The following is a 20,371-nucleotide window of genomic DNA, read 5'->3' as shown; positions in this document are numbered from 1 at the left end:
CACCACTCACTGCAGCTTCAACTTCCTGGGCTCAAGCAATCCTCCCCTCATTTTTGATTTTTTTGTAGAGACGAGGTCTCACTATGTTGCCCAGGCTGGTCTTGAACTCCTGGGCTTAAGTGATCCTCCCTCCTAGGCCTCCCAAAGTGCTGGGGTTACAGGCATGAGCCACCACACCTGGCCTCTAAAAATCTGCATTTCAGTTTATGTAAATCACACTGCAATAAAGAAGAATTTAAAAATCCAGTTATGGCCGGGAGTGGTGGCTCACGCCTGTAATCCTAGCACTTTGGGAGGCCTAGGTGGGAGGATCACTTGAGGTCAGGAGTTCAAGACCAGCCTGACCAACATGGTGAAACCCCGTCTCTACTAAAAATACAAAAACTCAGTGGAGTGTGGTGATGGGTGCCTGTAATCCCAGCTACTTGGGACGCTGAAGCAGGAGAATCATTTGAACCCAGAAGGTGGGGGCTGCAGTGAGCTGAGATAGTGCCACTGCACTCCAGCCTGGGCAACAAAGCAAGACTCTGCTTCCAAAAAAAAAAAAAAAAAAAATCCAGTTATGTTCAATCTTTTTTTTATACTATTATAGATAGCAATGAGAAAATTTCTTAAAATAAAGCTAACATCTACCTCTCTCCTCCATTTAGATGTGCTTCTAGGCTAATTCCAGCTAATTATCTAAATACATTAAACCAGTAATAATCAGTATTTTCAGTATTTCTCAGATTTGATACAATCAACAGAGATCTGCATTTCTTTCTCTTATATGTCACCTCCTGATCTACAAAGAGCACAGAGCTGGCCACAGTTTCAAGGGTATGGTTTTTGGCATCTGAGCTATTTACCTTTTATTTATTTATTTTTGGTGCAAAAGCAGGCTGAGATAGATCCTGCAGATAGATCACCATGCAGAAGGAGAAGACACATAGAAAAGAGGCTCGTTTCCAAGACCAGTCAGGAGCTGGCTCCCATTTAAACTCCAAGACTCAAGGAGGGTACAAAGGCTCAGAGGAAAACAGAAATGACTTTAGGGAGCTAAAAAACACCTGTGTGCATTGTAAGGTTAGTGGGCAATGGAGAGTAGGGACAACAAAACATGAAGCAAGGGAGGACAAATAGGACAGAAGACACAGGCCTGGGAGGCTTTGTTCTCAGAGCAATGGGAAATGAGAGGACTATAGCAGGATAGTGGCTCTGCCACCTGGGACATCACAGCTCTTCCAGGGCAATATTTCCTACTTACAGAAGCCAGGCTACCAGACTCTCAGCAGTCACCCATTCACAAATACCGAGTAAGGGCCCACCGTGCCCTCTACACACACAGTCAGGGAAGATATCCATGCAGACGCCTCAAGATCCACAGAAGCCACAGCAACGGACTCTGCCAGGACGGGGTGGGAGAGGACCTGGCCTAGGAAAGGCATCTAAGATGTGCTGGGCTCCATAGCTAACTCTTTTCACTAAGCTGACAACCTTTTACTTCACATCCAGCAGAACTTAAAAATACATAATGTGTTCTTCAGAAAGAGGGAGTCCTGGCTGGTCCAAAGGTAGTGAGTTATCTCACCTGACTGTTCACAGCCAGTTACAGATCGAATTCCTTGTTCTACTCTTTCTACCTTCTCCCTATGGCACCTGACTAGTCTTTAAAAAAAAAAAAAAAAAAAAAAAAGCGATTCCTTACCGGGATGGCACTGGATAACACCTTAGGCTGCACAAATACTTCAGGATCCTGGTTCTGCTGCATAGACTGAAATGTTTATGAAGAAAAGATAGAGAGATATAAGAAGTTTCAATTAAGAAGACTTCCTAGTCTTAATTGAAGAAGACTTTCCCAGTGGAAAATCTAGGTTAGTAACAGAAAATGGTTCAGATATTAACTAGTTCCTAGATTCCCAAGGGAAGAGTCTGACAGGAACTCACAACTATGCAGCCAACAATTCTACTGCACTAGAGCTCTGCAACAGCCTCTCCTCTTTAGCTCCTGAGGGAAGGGGTGTGTGCAGAGCCTTTCAGGTATCTTTAAAGAAAAACCTGAAAGCTGTCTCTCTTATAAAAGCCAGGGACAGCCCAAGAATATATATAATTTTTAATTTTTGTGGGTATATAGGTGTACGTATTTATGAGGTATATGAAATGTTTTGTAATAGGCTTGTGATGCATAATAATCACATCATGGAAAATGGGGTATCCATCCCCTCATGAATTTTTCCTTTGTGTTACAATCTAATTATACTCTTTTCATTGTTTTAAAATATATACTTAAATTATTATTGACTATAATCACCCTGTTGTGTTATTAAATGCAGGTCTTATTCATTCTATTTTTTTTTTTTTTGTATGCATTAACCATCCCCACCTCCCCCCACCTTCCCACTACCCTTCCCAGCCTCTGGTAACCATCCTTCTATTCTCTATCTCCATGAGTTCAAATAAAGTAAGAACATGTGATATCTGTACTTCAGCCTGGGCATATTTTTGCTGCTGAGTCTGTAGAGATGAGAGATCTAGGCAGCATGGCACCTCTTTATAAGGTGATGTAAATATGTACAGTTGAAAAAATCAGCTTTATTTGACCTCATACCTTCGAGTCTAGGATGCTCTTATGGCACCTCTAGGGTACTTGGCACGAGGTAGGCACTCTAGGAAGACTGCCGTGGGAGATAGGGAGTTAAGCTTTGGAATAATTTGGTCCTCAGTCAAATGAGGACTCCTGGAACTGCTGGGCAAAAGCAAAACAAACATACAACCCCCACTAAAGTGAATATCCAGGCGGGAAAATATAAATTACTTGGTTGTTCATGATAGGGTTTCTTATCTCACCTGTCTCCTAGCCTCTGACATACTTTAAAGGGACAACTCTTTAAAACTGTCAGTGTCATAACAGTTAAAACCAAGGTCTCTGTAGTTTCATCCCATCCAGTTACAGTTACCCACTCTGCCCACCCCCACCCTCCTGCCATTACCTGAAGGGGAGCAAGCACCATGTTGCTCAGGGAGGCTGAGGCCGCCACTCTTGCTGCTGCTGTCTTAGAGGGAGGCTCTATGAAGCTCTCAGGTGTGGCTAGCTGACCAGATGCCGGAGAAAAGCTGGCTACCATTGCACCTTTCCCAAGTGGTTGTGTCTGTATTTGGTCATGCTGTGGGGTCAACCTGAGTTTCTGGAGAAGATCAACGCTTGGGAGGGATGTGCCAGCTGTGTTTGTCACGTTCAATGGGGCCCTGAAGGGGCTCTGGTTGGCAATCAGACCGGCATGGCTTAGCTCAGGGACTGGCTGGTTCAGGAGTGGAGACCTCTGTCTAGGCGTGGTCTTCACTGCCTGCATCATGGTGCTGTTTCGAGGTAAGCTGGGGGGAACCTGTGCAGTAGGAGCTTCAGCTGGCAGAGTGGGACTGAGAACAGGGCTCAACGGGATTGTGTAGGTTGGAGCATGCTTTTCATTGGACTGTGTGATGGAGGCTGGAGTGATTAGCACCGGGGTGGTGATTTCAGGCTGGACTGAGTGGTGGGCAGCAGAAGGGACACCCAGGGTTTCTGATTGAGGGGCTCCTCCTGACTGCTCAAAGGGAAATGGTAGGAATGAATTGGGCTCTTTCTGGGAGGCATCTCCTGGCAACCTCTCCATTTCTTCTGAATCCAGAGCCACAACTGCTGGTTGTTCCTTTGGCAAAGAGGTTCCAAATAACTCTTCTACCGTCAGATGCTTGTGTCCAGATGGAGCAGACTGAAAAACAAATGAAACCACCCAGTCAAAGAGGTCTCTTATAAATCAGCATAACCAAACTTCTTTTCCAGAAGCCAAAGATCTTGCAGAATCAAGGATGGATGGAGTATAAAAATAAGGAATGGAAAAAACTGAAGATATACTAAGGATTAAGGCCCAGGTTCATCTAGTGTCCCCAGGTTGGTGGATGGAAATTTGCGTTGGTAATATAATTCAAATTTTTAGGGTCTCTGGGTAGCAGGATCAGAATTCACCATTCTTTTTCTTGGCAAAGCTGACTGTGCCCAATTCTCTCATGTCAACAACACACAGGGAAATGACACTAGAGGAGACACAGGAACCAAATGCTGATCAGGTGATTCTACCTTTACTTTCACTGTTCTCGATGAAATGCTAGGCACTGGACGTCAGAGACTGGGTCTCAAATATCAGAAAATAAATCTAACCATTTAATAGTGGGCCATCCCCATCTCCCACTGCCTTATTCCCTAGTCACAGAATTCTTAAGAAAAAGCACTTAAGCCTGACAATTTAAAATTTATATATATTTTAATAAGTTGGCTTATTGACACCATAACCGTTCAAAGGAAAAACATTCATGCTTTCCTGTACTTTTAAGCAGTATTTCCATAGTCAATAATCTTTATTTCCTGAGTACTCACAGGGTGCCAGGTCTTGCTCTAACCTGGGCCCACGGGATACAGCAAGGGAGTAACAACAGTTCTCACAGAGCTTACATTTTAGTGGGAGACACACCTAAGCACTTTGAAAACACGGACAGCCTCAACTTTTTATTCCTAAAATGAGTGAATTAGTTGTTTAGATCTGTTTATACTGAAAAAATTAGTTCACTGAAACACATGATTCTCAAGGCTTCAGAAAGTCTGTAAGGCCCCAAAGCACACTGCAAATTAGTATAATATCAATATAATAAGACTATGATCTTATATATGTATGATCACGTTTCTACAGGAAAACAAACCCAGTTTTGTCCAGGCAAATGTTTCATCCATTTGATAAAAATTCTTGAATTTATCAGGTGCCAGGCATTGTGCTGTGACTGTGATGTGAAAAAAGAGGCCAGCATAACTGCTAAGGGCCCCCCCACCGGCCCCCCGCACACACACACACAAGGCAGAATTGCAGAGCTCAGTGGAAGGGAAGGCACTAGGAAGAGGAGTGAAACTGGGGAGGGATGAGGCGAGCTGGCTGGGGAGCACAGCCACTGAGAGAGCCGCACGTGCTTCAGCACAGCTGGGTCAGAGGCTGGGTAGGAGGGTGACAGGGAAAGAGTGAAGCAGCGGGCAGACTGCAGAGTATCTGAGACACGTTAGAGGATCTGGACTTTATCCACAGGGCAATGGCAACATGTTCACGGGATGAGCCATCAGGCTTTGTATTTTAGAATGTGCACTTGGTCAGCCACATAAAGGACAAATTGTAGGGGTGAGATTGAGGAGAGTCTGGACTAAGATACTGGCAGAGAAGAGGATGAGAACTGGAGTTGGAATGGAAGGAGTAGGTGGCTGGTCAGGTAGGAGCAAGGAGCCTAGAGGACACCCTGGTATCTGGGTATTGGGTGGTGGTATCACTGCCTGGGCAGGCCAGCCCAGGAAGAGCCCCTAGGGTTAGGGAGACGGGGAAGCTGAAGTTAGTTGTGAACATGTCTGGAGATCTCTGTGGGACATCTAGAACCTGGAGGTACTGACTTAGAACACAAAACTGTAATTTTATTTTGTGTTATTAAAACACAAAAATGGTAATACAAGTCAAGGGAGCAAAGGCATCCCCTCAGGAGGCTGCAGCGACACAGCTGTGATGTCCTATCAACGACCCAGAGGCAGAGCCTGGAGCTGACCGCCGCTGCCTGGCTCTGCTCCTTTCCAGCTGTGTGGCCTGAGGAGTGCTGTCCACTTCTCTGAGTCTCAGGCCTCTATAAAGTAGGGAGGGCTGGTGGGAGGCTGAAATGTATGGAACTCAGCACACAGGAAGTGTGTGTTTAATGTCAGCACTCCTAACAACATGGAAAGCAAGTTTGCCAAGGCAGGGGCTCTCTTTTTCATGTATTCCGCAATCCTTGCCTTTCTTGCTCTTGGACTTGCCTAACCAAGTAATGGCACCACCACCCAGTACCACAGATCCCATCAGTACATAGCAGACACTCAACAGTGCTCTCTCCCAAAGTTCTTTCGGGGAGCAGGGGGAAGTCAGTACGAGGAGAGGGAGCTTAAGGCAAGAGATCCCGTGTCAGGAGGGGCTCATGTCAGACAACAGAGAAAGACGGCCAGCAGTGATGAGCATGCAGGCAAGTTTGCATGTGAAGGACAGAAAGTTAAGGGAGTGCCATTCTGTCTTCTCTCCCTGGTATGAGGACAGCATCATCTGCTAGGTGAGAGGGACAGGGCAGGTCTGAAAAAATGTAGTCAGTAAAAAGTAACTGTTGTGGAGGAAGAGGCAAGAACCTCCCACAGTTGTAAAAAAGTTGTAGCTTCATACCAAACCATTTCACCTTAGAAAATATTCAATAAAGAGATTCTACTAATGTTAGAATCGCACTTCAAATATAAGGCAGCATCAATATCTCATTTTAGACCATGGATACAAAAAAATACTAAAGATCTTATATGGTTCAATTTCTTCATATTTTTACTTCTGAAAAAAACTGTAGAGTTTAGGGTCTGAAATAAAAGATACCTCAGCTGTTAACTGGGAAAATTACATAATCTTTCTTTTTCTTTCTCTTTTTTTTGAGACAGGGTCTCATTCAGTCAGACTGGAGTGCAGTGGTGTGATCATAGCTCATGCAGCCTTGACCTTCCAGACTCAAATAATCCTTCCGTGTAGCTGGGACCACAGGTGCATGCCACCATGCTCAGTTTATTTTTTAAATTTTTTGCAGTGAGCCATTGAGCCCAGCATAATCTTTCTAATTTAGTTCCTTATCTGAAAGGTGAGGACATTGTGACAATGATCTCAGAGCACTGTTGTGAAAATTAAATTCTCAATATAATGTCTGGTGCCCAAAAAGCATTCGATTGAAGTTGGCTTAAACTATAATCACATAAACACCATGTGGTCTTTTTTTTTTTTTTTGAGACATAGTCTTGCCCTATCGCCCAGGCTGGAGTGCGGTGGCGTGACCTCGGCTCACTGTAACCTCCTCCTCCCAGGTTCAAGCGATTCTCATGCCTCAGCCTCCTGAGTAGCTGGGATTATAAGTATGCGCCACCACACCCAGCTAATTTTTGTATTTTTAGTAGAGACGGGATTCACCATGTTGCCCGGGCTGGTCTCGAACTTCTTCTGACCTCAGGTGATCTGCGTGCCTCGGCCGCCCAAACTGCTGGGATTATAGGCATGAGCCACCACGCCTGGCCCACCATGTGGTCTTAATAGCAAGCATGGAGTACCAAACAAAAATTCATTAAATGCTCCTGGAATATCATATCCCACAATGCAAGACAACAACAGCAAAACACCTGGTAAGATAACCAAGGCTAGGCTATTATAAACCTCCTGGTCACTCCCAATGCAAAGAATCATCAAGGACACAGCTGTTTGGTAATATTTCAATCCCATTCCATCTAGGTCAAAATAGACAATAAATTCTCCCTTGGGACAGACTTCTCTGTCCAGGCCACATAGCTGAAGACATGTGCACAGGTTCCATTTACTACACTGAACATTGTGACTTAGTCACTTGTGAATTCATGGCATCATAAATGTCTACCGACAGCACAATAGACATTTATCTCCCTATTTTAAAAAACTGTAGTAAAATGTACATAAAACTTACCATTTTAACCATATTTAAGTGTAAAATTCAGTGTCCTTTAGTACATTCACATTGTTGTTTTTAAGGTTCATCCGTGTTCTAACATGTATCAGAATTTCATTTATTTTTATGGCTGAATAATGTTCCAATGCATGTATATATGACATTTATTTATCCATTCATTCATTAATGGACACTGGAGTTCTTGAGACGTTTCCACCTTCTAGCTAGTGCAAATACTGCTGCTATAAACACTGGTGTGGAAGTATCTGTTTGAATGTCTGCTTTCAGTTCTTTTGGGTATATACCCAGGAGCAGAATTGCTGGGTCATATAGTAATTCCAAGTTTAACTTTTTGAGGACCCACCAAACTGTTTTTTCCATAGTGCCTGAACCATTTTACATTATCACCAGCAACCCAACAGGGTTGCCGGTATACAGTAGTATATGAGGTAACAGAGTATATGGAGTATTCTCCATATACTCTCCAACACTTGTGATGTTCCATTTTAATGATATTAGCCATCCTAATGAGTATGAAGTGATACCTCAATGTGGTTTGAATTTGCACGTCCCTAATGACTAATGATGTGGAGCATCTTTTCATGTGCTTATTGGCCATTTGTATATCTTATATGGAGATTCCTATTAAAATCTTTTACCCAGTTTTGAATTGGGTTAATTCCTTTTTATACACATTATATGTTTAGAAAACAAATGGGTCAGGTTTCTTAGCAAAAAAAAGTACTGGAAAACAACACTAATTCTTTTTTTTTTTTTTAATTTTTGAGATGGAGTCTCGCTGTCACCCAGGCTGGAGTGCAGTGGTGTGATCACGGCTCACTGCAACCTCCACCTCCTGGGTTCAAGCGATAGTCGTGCCTCAGCCTACCAAGTAGCTGGGAATGCAGACACGTGCCACCACGCTCGGTTAATTTTTGTATTTTTAGTAGAGATGGCATTTCACCATGTTGGCCAGGCTGTTCTTGAACTTCTGACCTCAGGTGATCTGTCTGCCTCGGCCCCCAAAGTGCTGGGATTACAGCCACCATGCCTGGCCAACAAGACTAATTCTTATTAATGCAAATTAAATGGATCATAACCACCCCATTCTATTACAGACATATGTATACAGACACACAAACCAATATTTAGATATAAACTACTTTGAAAAACAGAGATCAGATTGGGTCTATGTTGCAGAAATTTAAGAAAAGGAATAATCAAATGGCAGGACATGGAGAAACCTCATCACAAAATACACCTGAGGCATAATCCAGACAGCAAATTTTACTTGTCCAGTGAAACATAAATTAACTTTGAACAGCCAAAAATCTACTTTAAGTCAGGCAGAGTGCCTCATGCCTATAATCTCAGCACTTTGGCAGTCCTAGGCGGAAGCATGGCTTGAAGCCAGGAGTTTAAGATCAGCCTGGTCAACATATTGAGACCCTGCCTCTACAAAAAATTTTAAAATTAGCTGCACAAGGTGGTGTGCACCTGTGGTCCTGGCCGCTTGGGAGGCTGAGGCAGGAGGATCGTTTAAGCCCAAGAGTTTGAGGTTACAGTGAGCTATGATCAGGCCACTGCATTCTAGCCTGGGCAACAGAGTGAGATGTTGTCTCTACAAACAAACAAACACACACAACTACTTTAAATTAAAATATGAAACCACCATATGGTAGAACCCTGACCCCTGACTTTAAAAGCAGCAGAAAGTTTCCAGATTCTCTATGCTGCCTCCCTATAACTACCACGAGGCCAGACAGATTCTCTAACTTTCTCTAGAATGGGGTGTATGGTAAAGCATTACACTTTTGGAGGTTTTCTCATATAAGAGGGAATAAACAAATTTGTGATGGCAATAATGAGTCATCATACACAGAATGCTCACTATGTGGGAGGCCCTATGCTAAGCACTTTACATGTATTACTCTATTCATCTGCTAGAGTAAGTAAATTATTATTGCCACTTTATAGATGATGCCCAAATACAACAACAGAACCAGACTCCAACTCAGTTCTAACAATACAGTCTACATTCTTAAGCAGTGTGCCACCATACGGAGATGTCAATTCAGCAGATTATAGGTTACCTAATCACCTGGATGGTGATACTTACCTCTGGAAAACAGGTACAGCTAAGGTTTGGATAACTGAGGTGGCTACAGATCAAAATCCATCAACGTTTGGAAATACTATCATTTGACACAAACCATGTTTTGGTCAATGATGGACTGCATATGCAACAGTGGTCCCATAAGAATATAATACTGTGTTTTTACTAAACCTTTTCTATGGTTAAATATACAAATACCAGTGTGCTACAAGTGCCTGTAATACGCAGTGCAGTAATGTGCTGCACAGGTCTGTAGCCTAGAAGCCATAGGCTATCCCATTGAGCCTAGGTGTTAGTAGGCAATGCCATCTTGGTTTCTTGGTTTGTGAAAGTATAAATACACTCTACGATGTTTGGAGAATGAAATCGCCTAATGACACATTTCTCAGAAAGTATTCCCATTGTTAAATGACACATCATTGTACCTAACTGGTTGAATTTGTCATAGGAGCCTGGGTGAGCAGAACATTTCTCTTCACACAAATTCCCAAAAGTTTCACAGTCTCTGCATTCTTTTCTGTTTCTGATAAGAAAAACTGGTTGCCCTCCTCTAGTAGCTGGGCTTATTTATTCATGAATTAACCTTCCATCATCCACAGAAAAGGTAAAATGTTATTCTTTCCTCATGCTTGAATATGCTTAAAGTTAGGATTCTGAGTTTTTTAATACTTCATGTAGATCAAGTGTTAGTCTGACCGTTTAGCTCAGGAAATGGCATTCAGCAAGCAACAGCATGTACAGCACAGGACAAAATTCTCATATTCAGCATCAGGTTTAATATGGTTCACTCCTCATCCCACATAGAACTGATGTTTAGAGAATTTTACATTTCTGTTTGGAGCTACTGGTCACTGCAGTGGGCACACTATAAGACAGGCACTATTCTTGAACATAGGAAGCAAACAATAACAAAATACACTACAGAAACAATTCCAAGAAAAGTTTAAAAAAGTGAATTATGCAACTGAAATGGAATGTAATACTATTAAGGCTTGACAGCAGTACTTGCTCCTCAGCACTAGACGGCAGTGTTACTAAACAAATGTAGTATCAGCCTGTGATGGCTGATGATAAATTTAAACTAACTTTAGTCAATCACATGGCTTCTGACAATATCCAGATCTCAGTATTTCATAACATTTTGTCACTATAGCCTAAAAAATGGAATCCTCTCCCCACCCCGAAATGGAGTCTTGCTCTGTCGCCCAGGCTAGAGTGTGGTGGCACAATCTTGGCTCACTATAACCTCCACCTCCTGGTTTCAAGCGATCCTCCCACTTTAGCCTCCTGAGTAGCTGGGATTACAGGTGTGCACCACCACACCCGGCTAATTTTTGTATTTTTAGTAGAGGCAGGGTTTCACCATGTTGGCCAGGCTGTTGTCAAACTCCTGGACTCAAGGGATCCGCCTGCCTCCACTTACCAAAGTCCCGGGATTACAGGTGTGAGTCACCATGCCTGACCTTATAATTCTTAAGGCATTTTTTTCTGGTCCATTTCTTCCTTAGGGTCTCACAACAAATCTGCGTTAGGCAGTACAATAATCCTTAACCTCATGGTTCACAAAAGGAAGATGAAGTGATTCATGATTTAGAAAGGGGAAGTAGTAAGCCCACTGCACACTCCTGGATGATGATCCTAAATCCAGATACAGTAAAAATGGGGTATGGGAAGGTAGAATACAAAATTTGGTCTAAATTAATTATCTAAATATCTAAAAACATTTTGGATACATTGTTGATGTGAATGTAAAACTGTACAGACTTCCTAGAAAACAGTTTGGTGGTTTCTTTCTTTTTTTTTTTTTTTTGAGACAGGGTTTTGCTCTTGTTGCCCAGGCTGGAGTGCAATGGCATGACCTCGGCTCACTGCAACCTTTGCCTCCCAGGTTCAAGCGATTCTCGTGCCTCAGCCTCCTGAGTAGCTGGGATTCAGGCACCACCACCACCATGCCCGTCTAATTTTTGTATTTTTAGTAGAGACGGGGTTTCACCATGTTGGTCAGGCTGGTCTCGACCTCCTGACCTCAGGTGATCCACCCGCCCTGGCCTCCCAAGGCAGTTTCTTATTAAACTAAAACATGCAATACCAAATGACCTGACATTTGCACTCCTGGGCATTTATCTCAGAAAAATGAAAATTTATGTTCACACAAAAACCTGTACATAAATGTTCATAGGCGCTTTATTTGTAATAACCCAAAACTGAAAACAATCTAGATGTTCTTCAGTTAAGTGAGTTGCCAAAAATAGTTAAACAAATTTTGGTACTTGCATATCATGTAATACTCTCAGTAATAAAAGGAAACAAACTTGATACATATAACAACTTCAGTGAAATGTTCAGGAATTATGCTGAGGAAGAAAGACAATCTCAAGAGGTTATATATATGATTCCATTTATATAATATTCTTGAAATGACATTATAGAACTGGAAAATGGATTAATAGTTGCCAGGGCTAAACAATGGTGGGATCGGGGAGGCAGAGGTAGACGCAGAGGCAGAACAGGGTATGACAGGGAAGTCAGTGTGTTTATGAAAGGGCAAAACATCCGGTGGTGATGAAAATATTTAGCATCTTGACTGTGGTAGCAGATATACAAAGCTATACATGAGATAAAATTACACAGAACTGAATACACACACAAATAACAAAGGAAATCTGAACAAGATGTGTGGATTGTGTTAATATCCTGGTTGTGATATCATACTATATTTTGCAAAATGTTATCAATGGGAAAATGGGTAATGGGTATATAGGATCTTTCTGCATTATTTCTTACAACTGCATATAAATCTGTAACTATCTCAAAACAAAAAGTCTACTTAAAAAACTACGGATTTTATTTGATATCTGTTCTTTTATCAGACTATCAGTTATAAAGAGAACTAATTCAACAAATATTTACAGTGCTACATGCTAAGGATACAGCAATGAACAAGGCTCATAAAACTGCCCTTCTTTCCTGTAAGAGACAGCTTAAAAACAAAAAACCAAAACTGCTTTACAGGGCACTTATATTTTGGTGGGCAGGAGACAGACAAAAAACAAAAACAGAAACCATGTTAGCTGGTTAGAAACCTTAGTGAGAAAATAAAGTACAGCAAGAGGATGGAGGTGAGGGAGGGTTGTTTTATTTTATTTATTTACTCATTTATTTTGAGCCAGAGTCTTGCTCTGTCGCCTAGGCTGGAGTGCAATCACGGCTCACTGCAACCTCCACCTCCTGGGTTCAAGCGATTTCTCCTACCTCAGCTTTCCGAATAGCTGGGATTACTGGTGTCTATTATCACGCCCGGCTAATTTTCTATTTTTAGTAGAAATGGGGTTTTGCCATGTTGGCCAGGCTGGTCTCGAACTCCTGACCTCAGGTGATCCGCCTGCCTTGGCCTCCTGAAGTGCTGGGATTACAGGCATGAGCCACTGCACCTGGCAGTTTTATTTTATTTTTAAATTAAATTAAATTAAATTAAATTAAATTAAATTTTTGAGACAGGGCCTTGCTCTGTTACCCAGGCTGGAGTGCAGTGGTGTGATCATGGCTCACTGCAATCTCAAACCTCCTGGGCTCAAGCGAGGCTCCTACCTCAGCCTTCCAATTAGCTGGGACCACAGGTGCATGACATCACATCTGGCTAATTTTAAAATTTGTTTCTAGAGAAGGGGTCTCACTATGTTGCCCAGGCTGGTCTCTAACTCCTGGGCTCAAGTGATCCTCCTGCCTTGGCCTCCCAAAGAGCTGAGATTACAGACGACAGCCACTGTGCCTGCCCAAGGGGTGTTATTGTTATTATTTTTTTCTTCCTTGAGACAGAGTCTTACTCTGTTGCCTAGACTGGAGTGCACTGGTGCAATCTCGGCTCACTGCAACCTCTGCCTCCTGGGTTCAAGCCATTCTGGTGCTGCAGCCTCCTGAGTAGCTGGGATTACAGGCACGTGCCACCACACCCAGCTAATTTTTTTATTTTTAGTAGAGACAGGGTTTCGTCAATTGGCCAGGCTGGTTTCAAACTCCTGGGCTCAAGCGATCTGCCTGCCTCAACCTTCCAAAGTGCTGGCGTTACAGGGATGAGCCACTGTGCCTAGCCAAGGGTTATTTTAAATAGGGTAGTCAGAGAAGGCCTGACTTATTGAGGACATATGAGGCTTGAGGGAGTAAAGGGAGCAAGCCCTATCTGGGAAGAAAGTGTTACAGGCCAAGGGAACACGTGCAAAGGCCTGTCCCGAGGCAGGAACATATCTGGCACATTTGGGGAAAGACAAGAGAGCCAATGGGACTGGAGCCAGGTGAGCAATGCAGAGTGACAGATGAGGCCTGGGGTAGAGGGGCCAGATAAGGTAGGGCCTTGTGGGCCACTGTCATGATCCTGGCTATTATTTCAGTGAGCTGGGACACTGCTGGAGGGTTTTAAGCAGAGGAATGCCACGATCTGACTTATGTTTTGCAAGGATTACTCTGGCTGTTGGGTTAAGAAAAGGTAAGAAGCAACCAGGGGGCAAAAGACGGGAAACCAGGTAGCAGGCTACTGCAAAATCCAGATTAAACAGTTACTCGGATCATGACCCAGGAGGATGTCATTATGTTGCTGCACATATGAACCTTGACACAACTGACAAATCAAACTTGCACTCATTAGAATCCTTACTGAATGTTATTCTTTGTTACTTAGGACAAAGCTAGAGCTTTAGCTGTACAAACCTTATCTTGTGACCCGGAGGGCGTTTCTTCTAGAGTCTCGGTGCTTCCCAGATTGGAGAGCTGAGTGCTTGGCTGTAACCCAGGGCTGGAGATATTTGAGTCGCCCATCTGATTCTTTAAAAAGTTAAAAGAAAAAATATATCTTGTGAAAAAAATTTGCTATTATTTGGCTCACAAAACAGCATCTGAGGTTATCAAAAATGCTATTTTTTAAAAAGAAGAAGAAAAACCAACCTCAAAATGTTTGCTCTGTACTCCAATGTAAATAACATGCAATAAAATTTCTACAACACTGAGCACCTAATTTTAGACAACAGTGTTGGCCACAACTGTTATTTTTATCATCTTTTTAAGAAAAAGATAATGGTATTACTTTATCACATATTCTTTTAATCTTATTTATTTGTTTTTCCAAGATGGAGTCTTGCTCTGTTGCCCAGGCTGGACTGCAGTGGTGCAATCTTGGCTCACTACAACCTCTGCCTCCTGGGTTCAAGCAATTCTCCTGCCTCAGCCTCCCGAGTAGCTGGGATTACAGGTGTGAGCCACCATGCCCAGCTGGTTTTTCTTTTTTTTTTTTTTCGTATTTTTAGTAGAGACAGGGTTTCACCATGTTGGCCAGGCTGGTCTCAAACTCCTGACCTTGTGATCCATCCACCTCGGCCCCCCAAAGTGCTGGGATTATGGGTGTGAGCCACTGTGCCCAGCCTGATTTTATTTTTAAATAAAAGCTAACATACGGTGAAATTAATTTTTAAGGGGGTGTACAGTTCTATTTATGTCCCTATCAGCAAAATCAGGATACAAAACAGTTCCATCATCCAAAAAAAAATTCCCTTGTGCTGTCCTATTGCAGTCATGCCCTCCCTCCACTCCTGGCAACTAGGTCTATTCTCTCTCACTCTAGTTTTGTCTTTTCAAAGATGTCATATAAATGAAATGCCAGCTTCTTGCACTTAGCATAATACCTTTAGGGTACATCCAAGCTGTTGTATGGTATTAATAGTTCATTTCTTTCTATTGCTGAGTAGTATTATATTATATAAATACGTGAGTGTTTAACCATTCTCCCACAGAAGCACATCTGTGTTGTTTCCGTTTTTTGGTGATTATGAACACAACATCTATAAACACTGATACAGGTTTTTAAGTGGACAAAAATGTCTTTTTTTGAGACAGAGTCTCACTCTGTTGCTCAGCCTGGATTTTAGTGGCTTGATCTCGGCTCACTGTGATCTCTGCCTCCCAGATTCAAGCAATTCTCTTGCCTCAGCCTCCTGAGTAGCTGGGATTACAGGCGCGCGCCACCACGCCCAACTAATTTTTATATTTTTAGTAGAGACGGGGTTTCACCATGCTGGCCAGGCTGGTCTCGAACTCCTGACCTCAGGTGATTCACCCTCCTCGACCTCCCAAAGTGCTGGGGTTACAAGTGTGAGCCATACCGTGCCTGGCAAAATTTGTTTCTCTAGGATAAATACCTAGGAGTGGTACTTCTTGGGGTCATACGATACATACATTTTTCTTCTAAAAGTTTTATAGTTTTACATTTTACATTTACATCTATGACACATTTTGAGTTGATTATTCTCTAAGACGTTATTAGGTTAGGTTTTTTTTTTGTCGCATATGGACATCCAATTGTACTAATATTATTAAGTTACCATTAATGTGCTCATGACATTAAAAATGAAAATAATCTTGTTCTTAAAAAGAATCCTCAAAAAATGATCAGACCAATAGATGGACATGGAATTATGGGTTATGAATTCTTGAATATTTGTGCTATCTGATCCGGCATCTGATGAACATCATCCATGTCAAAACCCACACCAAAAACAGTTCAGAAAATGCAAGAGATGAGATTTTTTTAAAAAGCAGCCCTAAACTCAGTTCAGAGACAGATTTTCTTGATACCATGCTATAGACCATTCGTGCTTATCACAGGAGTAGGTACTCAAATATTAAATGGATAGCATGCATTTTTTCCCACCCAAATGACTTAATCCTTATATTATTTCAGAACATCATTTACTCAGTGTTATCAATTTGAATAGCGGCAGAACATTTTGTGAAAGCCTATGAAATATCTCAATCTTTTAACATGCCTCTCTTTGCAACATCACTATCAATCAGTATCAACCCCATTATGTGGAATGCTTGGAACTGAATTATATTACAGAAAATATAAACTTAAAATATTGTTCATAACAAGTTCTTAAAACAGAAGGTGTAAATGTTCAGAAACATTAAAAAGTTGGGGCTGGGACAGTGGCTCCCAGCACTTCAGGAAGCTGAGGCAGGAAGATCACTTGAGACCAAGAGTTCAAGACCAGCCTGGGCAACATAGTGAGACCTCGTCTCTACAAAAAATAAAAATAGAGACCATCCTGGCTAACACGGTGAAACCCTGTCTCTACTAAAAGTACAAAAAATTAGCCAGGCGTGGTGGCAGGCGCCTGTAGTCCCAGCTACTCGGGAGGCTGAGGCAGGAGAATGGCATGAACCCAAGAGGCGGAGCTTGCAGTGAGCTGAGATTGGGCCACTGCACTCCAGCCTGGGCAACAGTGCAAGACTCCATCTCAAAAAAAAAAAAAAGCCAGCCTGACCAACATGGTGGAGGCTGAGGCAGGCAGATCACTTGAGCCCAAGAGTTTAAGGCTGCAGCAAGCTATGATTTTTTTTTTTTGCTATTTTTTTGTAGAGATGGGACTTCACAAACCATGTTGCCCAGGCTGGTTTTTTTTTTTTTTTTTTTTTTTTTTTTGTGGACTGAGTCTTGCTCTGTCACCCAGGCTGGAGTGCAGTGGCGCAATCTTGGCTCACTGCAACCTCCGCTTCTTGGGTTCAAGTGATTCTCATGAACCTCAGCCTCCCTCAACCTCCCAAGTAGCTGTGACTATAGGCACATACCACCACACCCAGCTAATTTTTCTATTTTTAGTAGAGATGGGATTTCACCACGTTGGCCAGGCTGGTCTTGAACTCCTGACCTCAAGCAATCCACCCACCTCAGCCTCCCAAAGTGTTGGGATTACAGGCGTTAGCCACCACACCCGGCCCCAGGCTGGTCTTAAACTCCTGGACTCAAGCAATCTATCTGCTTCAGCTTCCCAAAGTGCTGGACGCCATATGCCACTGCCCCAAGCCCCAGATTTGTAATTTTTAGAGACAGGCTGGATAAGGTTGCAAAACTGGGTCACTTGGCAATAACTGAGAGCTGGGCTGTAAATGACCCTTTAGATACGAACTAGCTCTCAACCTGCTTCAGTTCCACCCAGCCTGCTTTACTCACTACCATAGCTTCCCTTGCTCTTGGGGCATTTGATTTGCAATTCTTAAATATAAGCAACAAAACTGGCTTGTATCGTTAGGCTGTACTTCAATGAAAGTTCTCAAGAATTTAATATATTTCTGATACTTGTGCAGAGGCCTTTCTTGGAGATTCTGTGTTTGTTAATAACAGCATCCAGTGTTTGTAAAAATGAGGGAAAATGGGCAATCACAGACAAACCTGCTGGAGGGTAATTTTATAATATTTGGTAAAAATCTTAAAAACATAAAAATCCTTTGATCTACCAATTCCATTTAAAGTAATTTATCCTAATAAAAAGTTAATGCTGTACATGAGGATTTTACAAGGATTTAGCTATAAGGATATATCGCCAAGTTCTTAATAGAAAAAATTAGAGAAGCCTAGGATATCATTTATATAATGCACATAAGAAAAAATACACAGCTATAAATATCAGTTCTTTTTTCAAAAACTTCATTCTACCAAATGAAATCTCATAGGGATTCTCTGTGAGATGAATAGTTACTGTCAATAAAAAAGACAGTTATTTGCAACAAAACAGGTTACCAAAGAACATTTAATAAATCTAATGTACACAAACACACCACTTACATTTGGACATATTTTTGCAAGGATACGTAACAAAGTATTAGCAGTAATTACTTCTAGGTGGTAGAACTATGATATTTTCTTCTTTTTGTTTACTGCAATTTTTGAATATAAAACGTTCTCTGTAAGCTGTTTTAAAAAAAGAAAAAACTTTTCTACAGTTTATACTGCTTACATAATAAGAAAAATAATGGTGTTCATGTTTATTTAGGTATTTATTTATTTTTATTGTTTTTTGAGACGGGGTCATGCTCTGTTGCCCAGGTTGGAGTGCAGTGGCAGAATAACAGCTCACTGCAACTTGGAGCTGTTGGGCTTGTCATCTTCCCACCTCAGCCTCCAAACAGCCAGGACCACAGGTGCACACCATCACACCTGGCTGATTTTTAAATTTTTTATAGAGATGGGATCTCATTATATGTTGACCAGGCCTGTCCTCAATCAATTCTCCTGCTCCAGCCTTCCAAAGCGCTGGGATTATAGGCATAGCCACAGTGCCTGGCCTATCCTACTTTTTTTCTTTTCTTTTTTCTTTTTAAGAAACAGAGTCTTGCTGTCACCCGAGCTGGAATGCAGCAGTTCAATCATGGCTCACTGCAGCCTTGAACTGCTGGGCTCAAGTGATCCGCCTCAGCCTCCGGAGTAGCTGGGACTACAGGTGTGTGCCACCATGCGTAACTAATTAAAAAAAAATTTTTTTTTTTGGTAGAGACAAGGTCTTGCTATGTTGCCCAGGGTGGTCTGAAACTCGTGGATTCAAGCAATCCTCCCACCTCGGCCTCCCAAGGTGCTGGAATTATGAGCGTGAGTCACTGTGTCTGGTCTGCCTGGGTTTTAAAAAACTGTTTTGCAATTAAACCAAAACCAAATAAATAACCACCCGCACCCCCCTGACCAAAATCCAGGATTACATCCTATGGCTAGAAGCAACTCATAATGGGCCAAGTGTGGTTTCAACTATCTTTCTTTACATAAAAAATAAGAAAGTTGAGGCCAGGTATGGTGGCTCACGCCTGTAATCCCAGCACTTTGGGAGGCTGAGGCGGGCCAGTCACAAGGTCAAGAGATTGAGACCATTCTGGCCAACATGGTGAAACCCTGTCTCTACTAAAAATACAAAAAATTAGCCAGTCGTAGTGGTGCACGCCTGTAGTCCCAGCTACTTGGGAGGCTGAGGCAGGAGGATCACTTGAATCTGGGAGGTAGAGGTTGCAGTGAGTTGAGATCGCACCACTGCACTGTAGCCTGGCAACAGAGCGAGACTCCATCTCAAAAAAAAAAAAAAAAAGGAAAAAAGGAAAGTTAATTAAAAGATATTATAGAAGTGCAATATCTTTCTTTTGAAGAAAATGCTTATTATACAGATTTTTAATTTTCAAACAGTCTCTAGGCTGGGCACAGTGGCTCACACCTATAATTCCAGCACTTTGGAAGGCCAAGGCGGGAGGACAGCTTGAGCCCAGAAGCTTGTCAAGATCAGCCAGGGCAACATAGTGAGACTCTATCTCTACAAAAAATAAACAAAATTATCCAAGCATGGTGATGCATGGCCTATAGTCTTGGCTACTTGGGAGGCTAAGATGGGAGAATGTCTTGAGCCCGGGAGGTAGAGGCTGCAGTGGGCCAAGAATGTGCCCCTGCACTCCAGCCTGCGCAACAGAGAGAGACCCTGTCTGAAAAAAGAAAAAAGTCTCATTATTACAAGTTTATGGTGAACGTGCCTATTTTTAGTCAGAAGAAACTGTCTTTCAGAACACTTTTTTCAAACTTTTTCCTGAACTCCAAATTCTTGAGTTGTTAAAGGGCAGTATGCAAAAAATGGTCCTGCAGTCAAGTCAATCTGGGAATTGGTGTTATTGTTTTACTTATTGCAGGACCTCTCAGTTTTGAGCTCTGTAAAGTCCCAAGAGGATGGGAGGAGGAAGAGTCATGCTAACAACAGTACCTTAACTCGTTTTGCCAATTTGAAGCTTTTTTCAGGATCATTGATTAATAACTTAGTAGCTGGTATTATAGCAGAACTGTATGGGAAACAGGGTCTTTTGGACACTGCTTTTTCACATTTTGTTCCTTGAAGTTCTGGTGAGGGTGAAATAGGCATGAAAGGAAAGCACTTAATTCAATATTTAATGAAGAGTAAGGTG

At 42.2% G+C, this 20,371-nt stretch overlaps 1 protein-coding gene across 1 annotated transcript in view; it reads right to left on the bottom strand.

The window, feature by feature from the left end:
- Positions 1–20,371, bottom strand: part of DCP1A (decapping mRNA 1A) — a 63,012-nt gene that overhangs the window by 5,617 nt on the left and 37,024 nt on the right. Inside the window, exons 6-8 of the mRNA XM_002813633.6 lie at positions 14,324–14,437; positions 2,970–3,728; positions 1,688–1,753 (exon numbers count right to left, since the gene is read on the bottom strand). Coding sequence (XP_002813679.4) covers positions 1,688–1,753; positions 2,970–3,728; positions 14,324–14,437 — 939 coding nt within the window. The remainder of the gene's footprint in view (positions 1–1,687; positions 1,754–2,969; positions 3,729–14,323; positions 14,438–20,371) is intronic.

The sequence above is a fragment of the Pongo abelii genome, chromosome 2 (assembly GCF_028885655.2).
Source record: "Pongo abelii isolate AG06213 chromosome 2, NHGRI_mPonAbe1-v2.0_pri, whole genome shotgun sequence".
Classification (NCBI taxonomy): domain Eukaryota; kingdom Metazoa; phylum Chordata; class Mammalia; order Primates; family Hominidae; genus Pongo; species Pongo abelii.
This window is presented reverse-complemented; position numbering and strand designations above follow the sequence as displayed.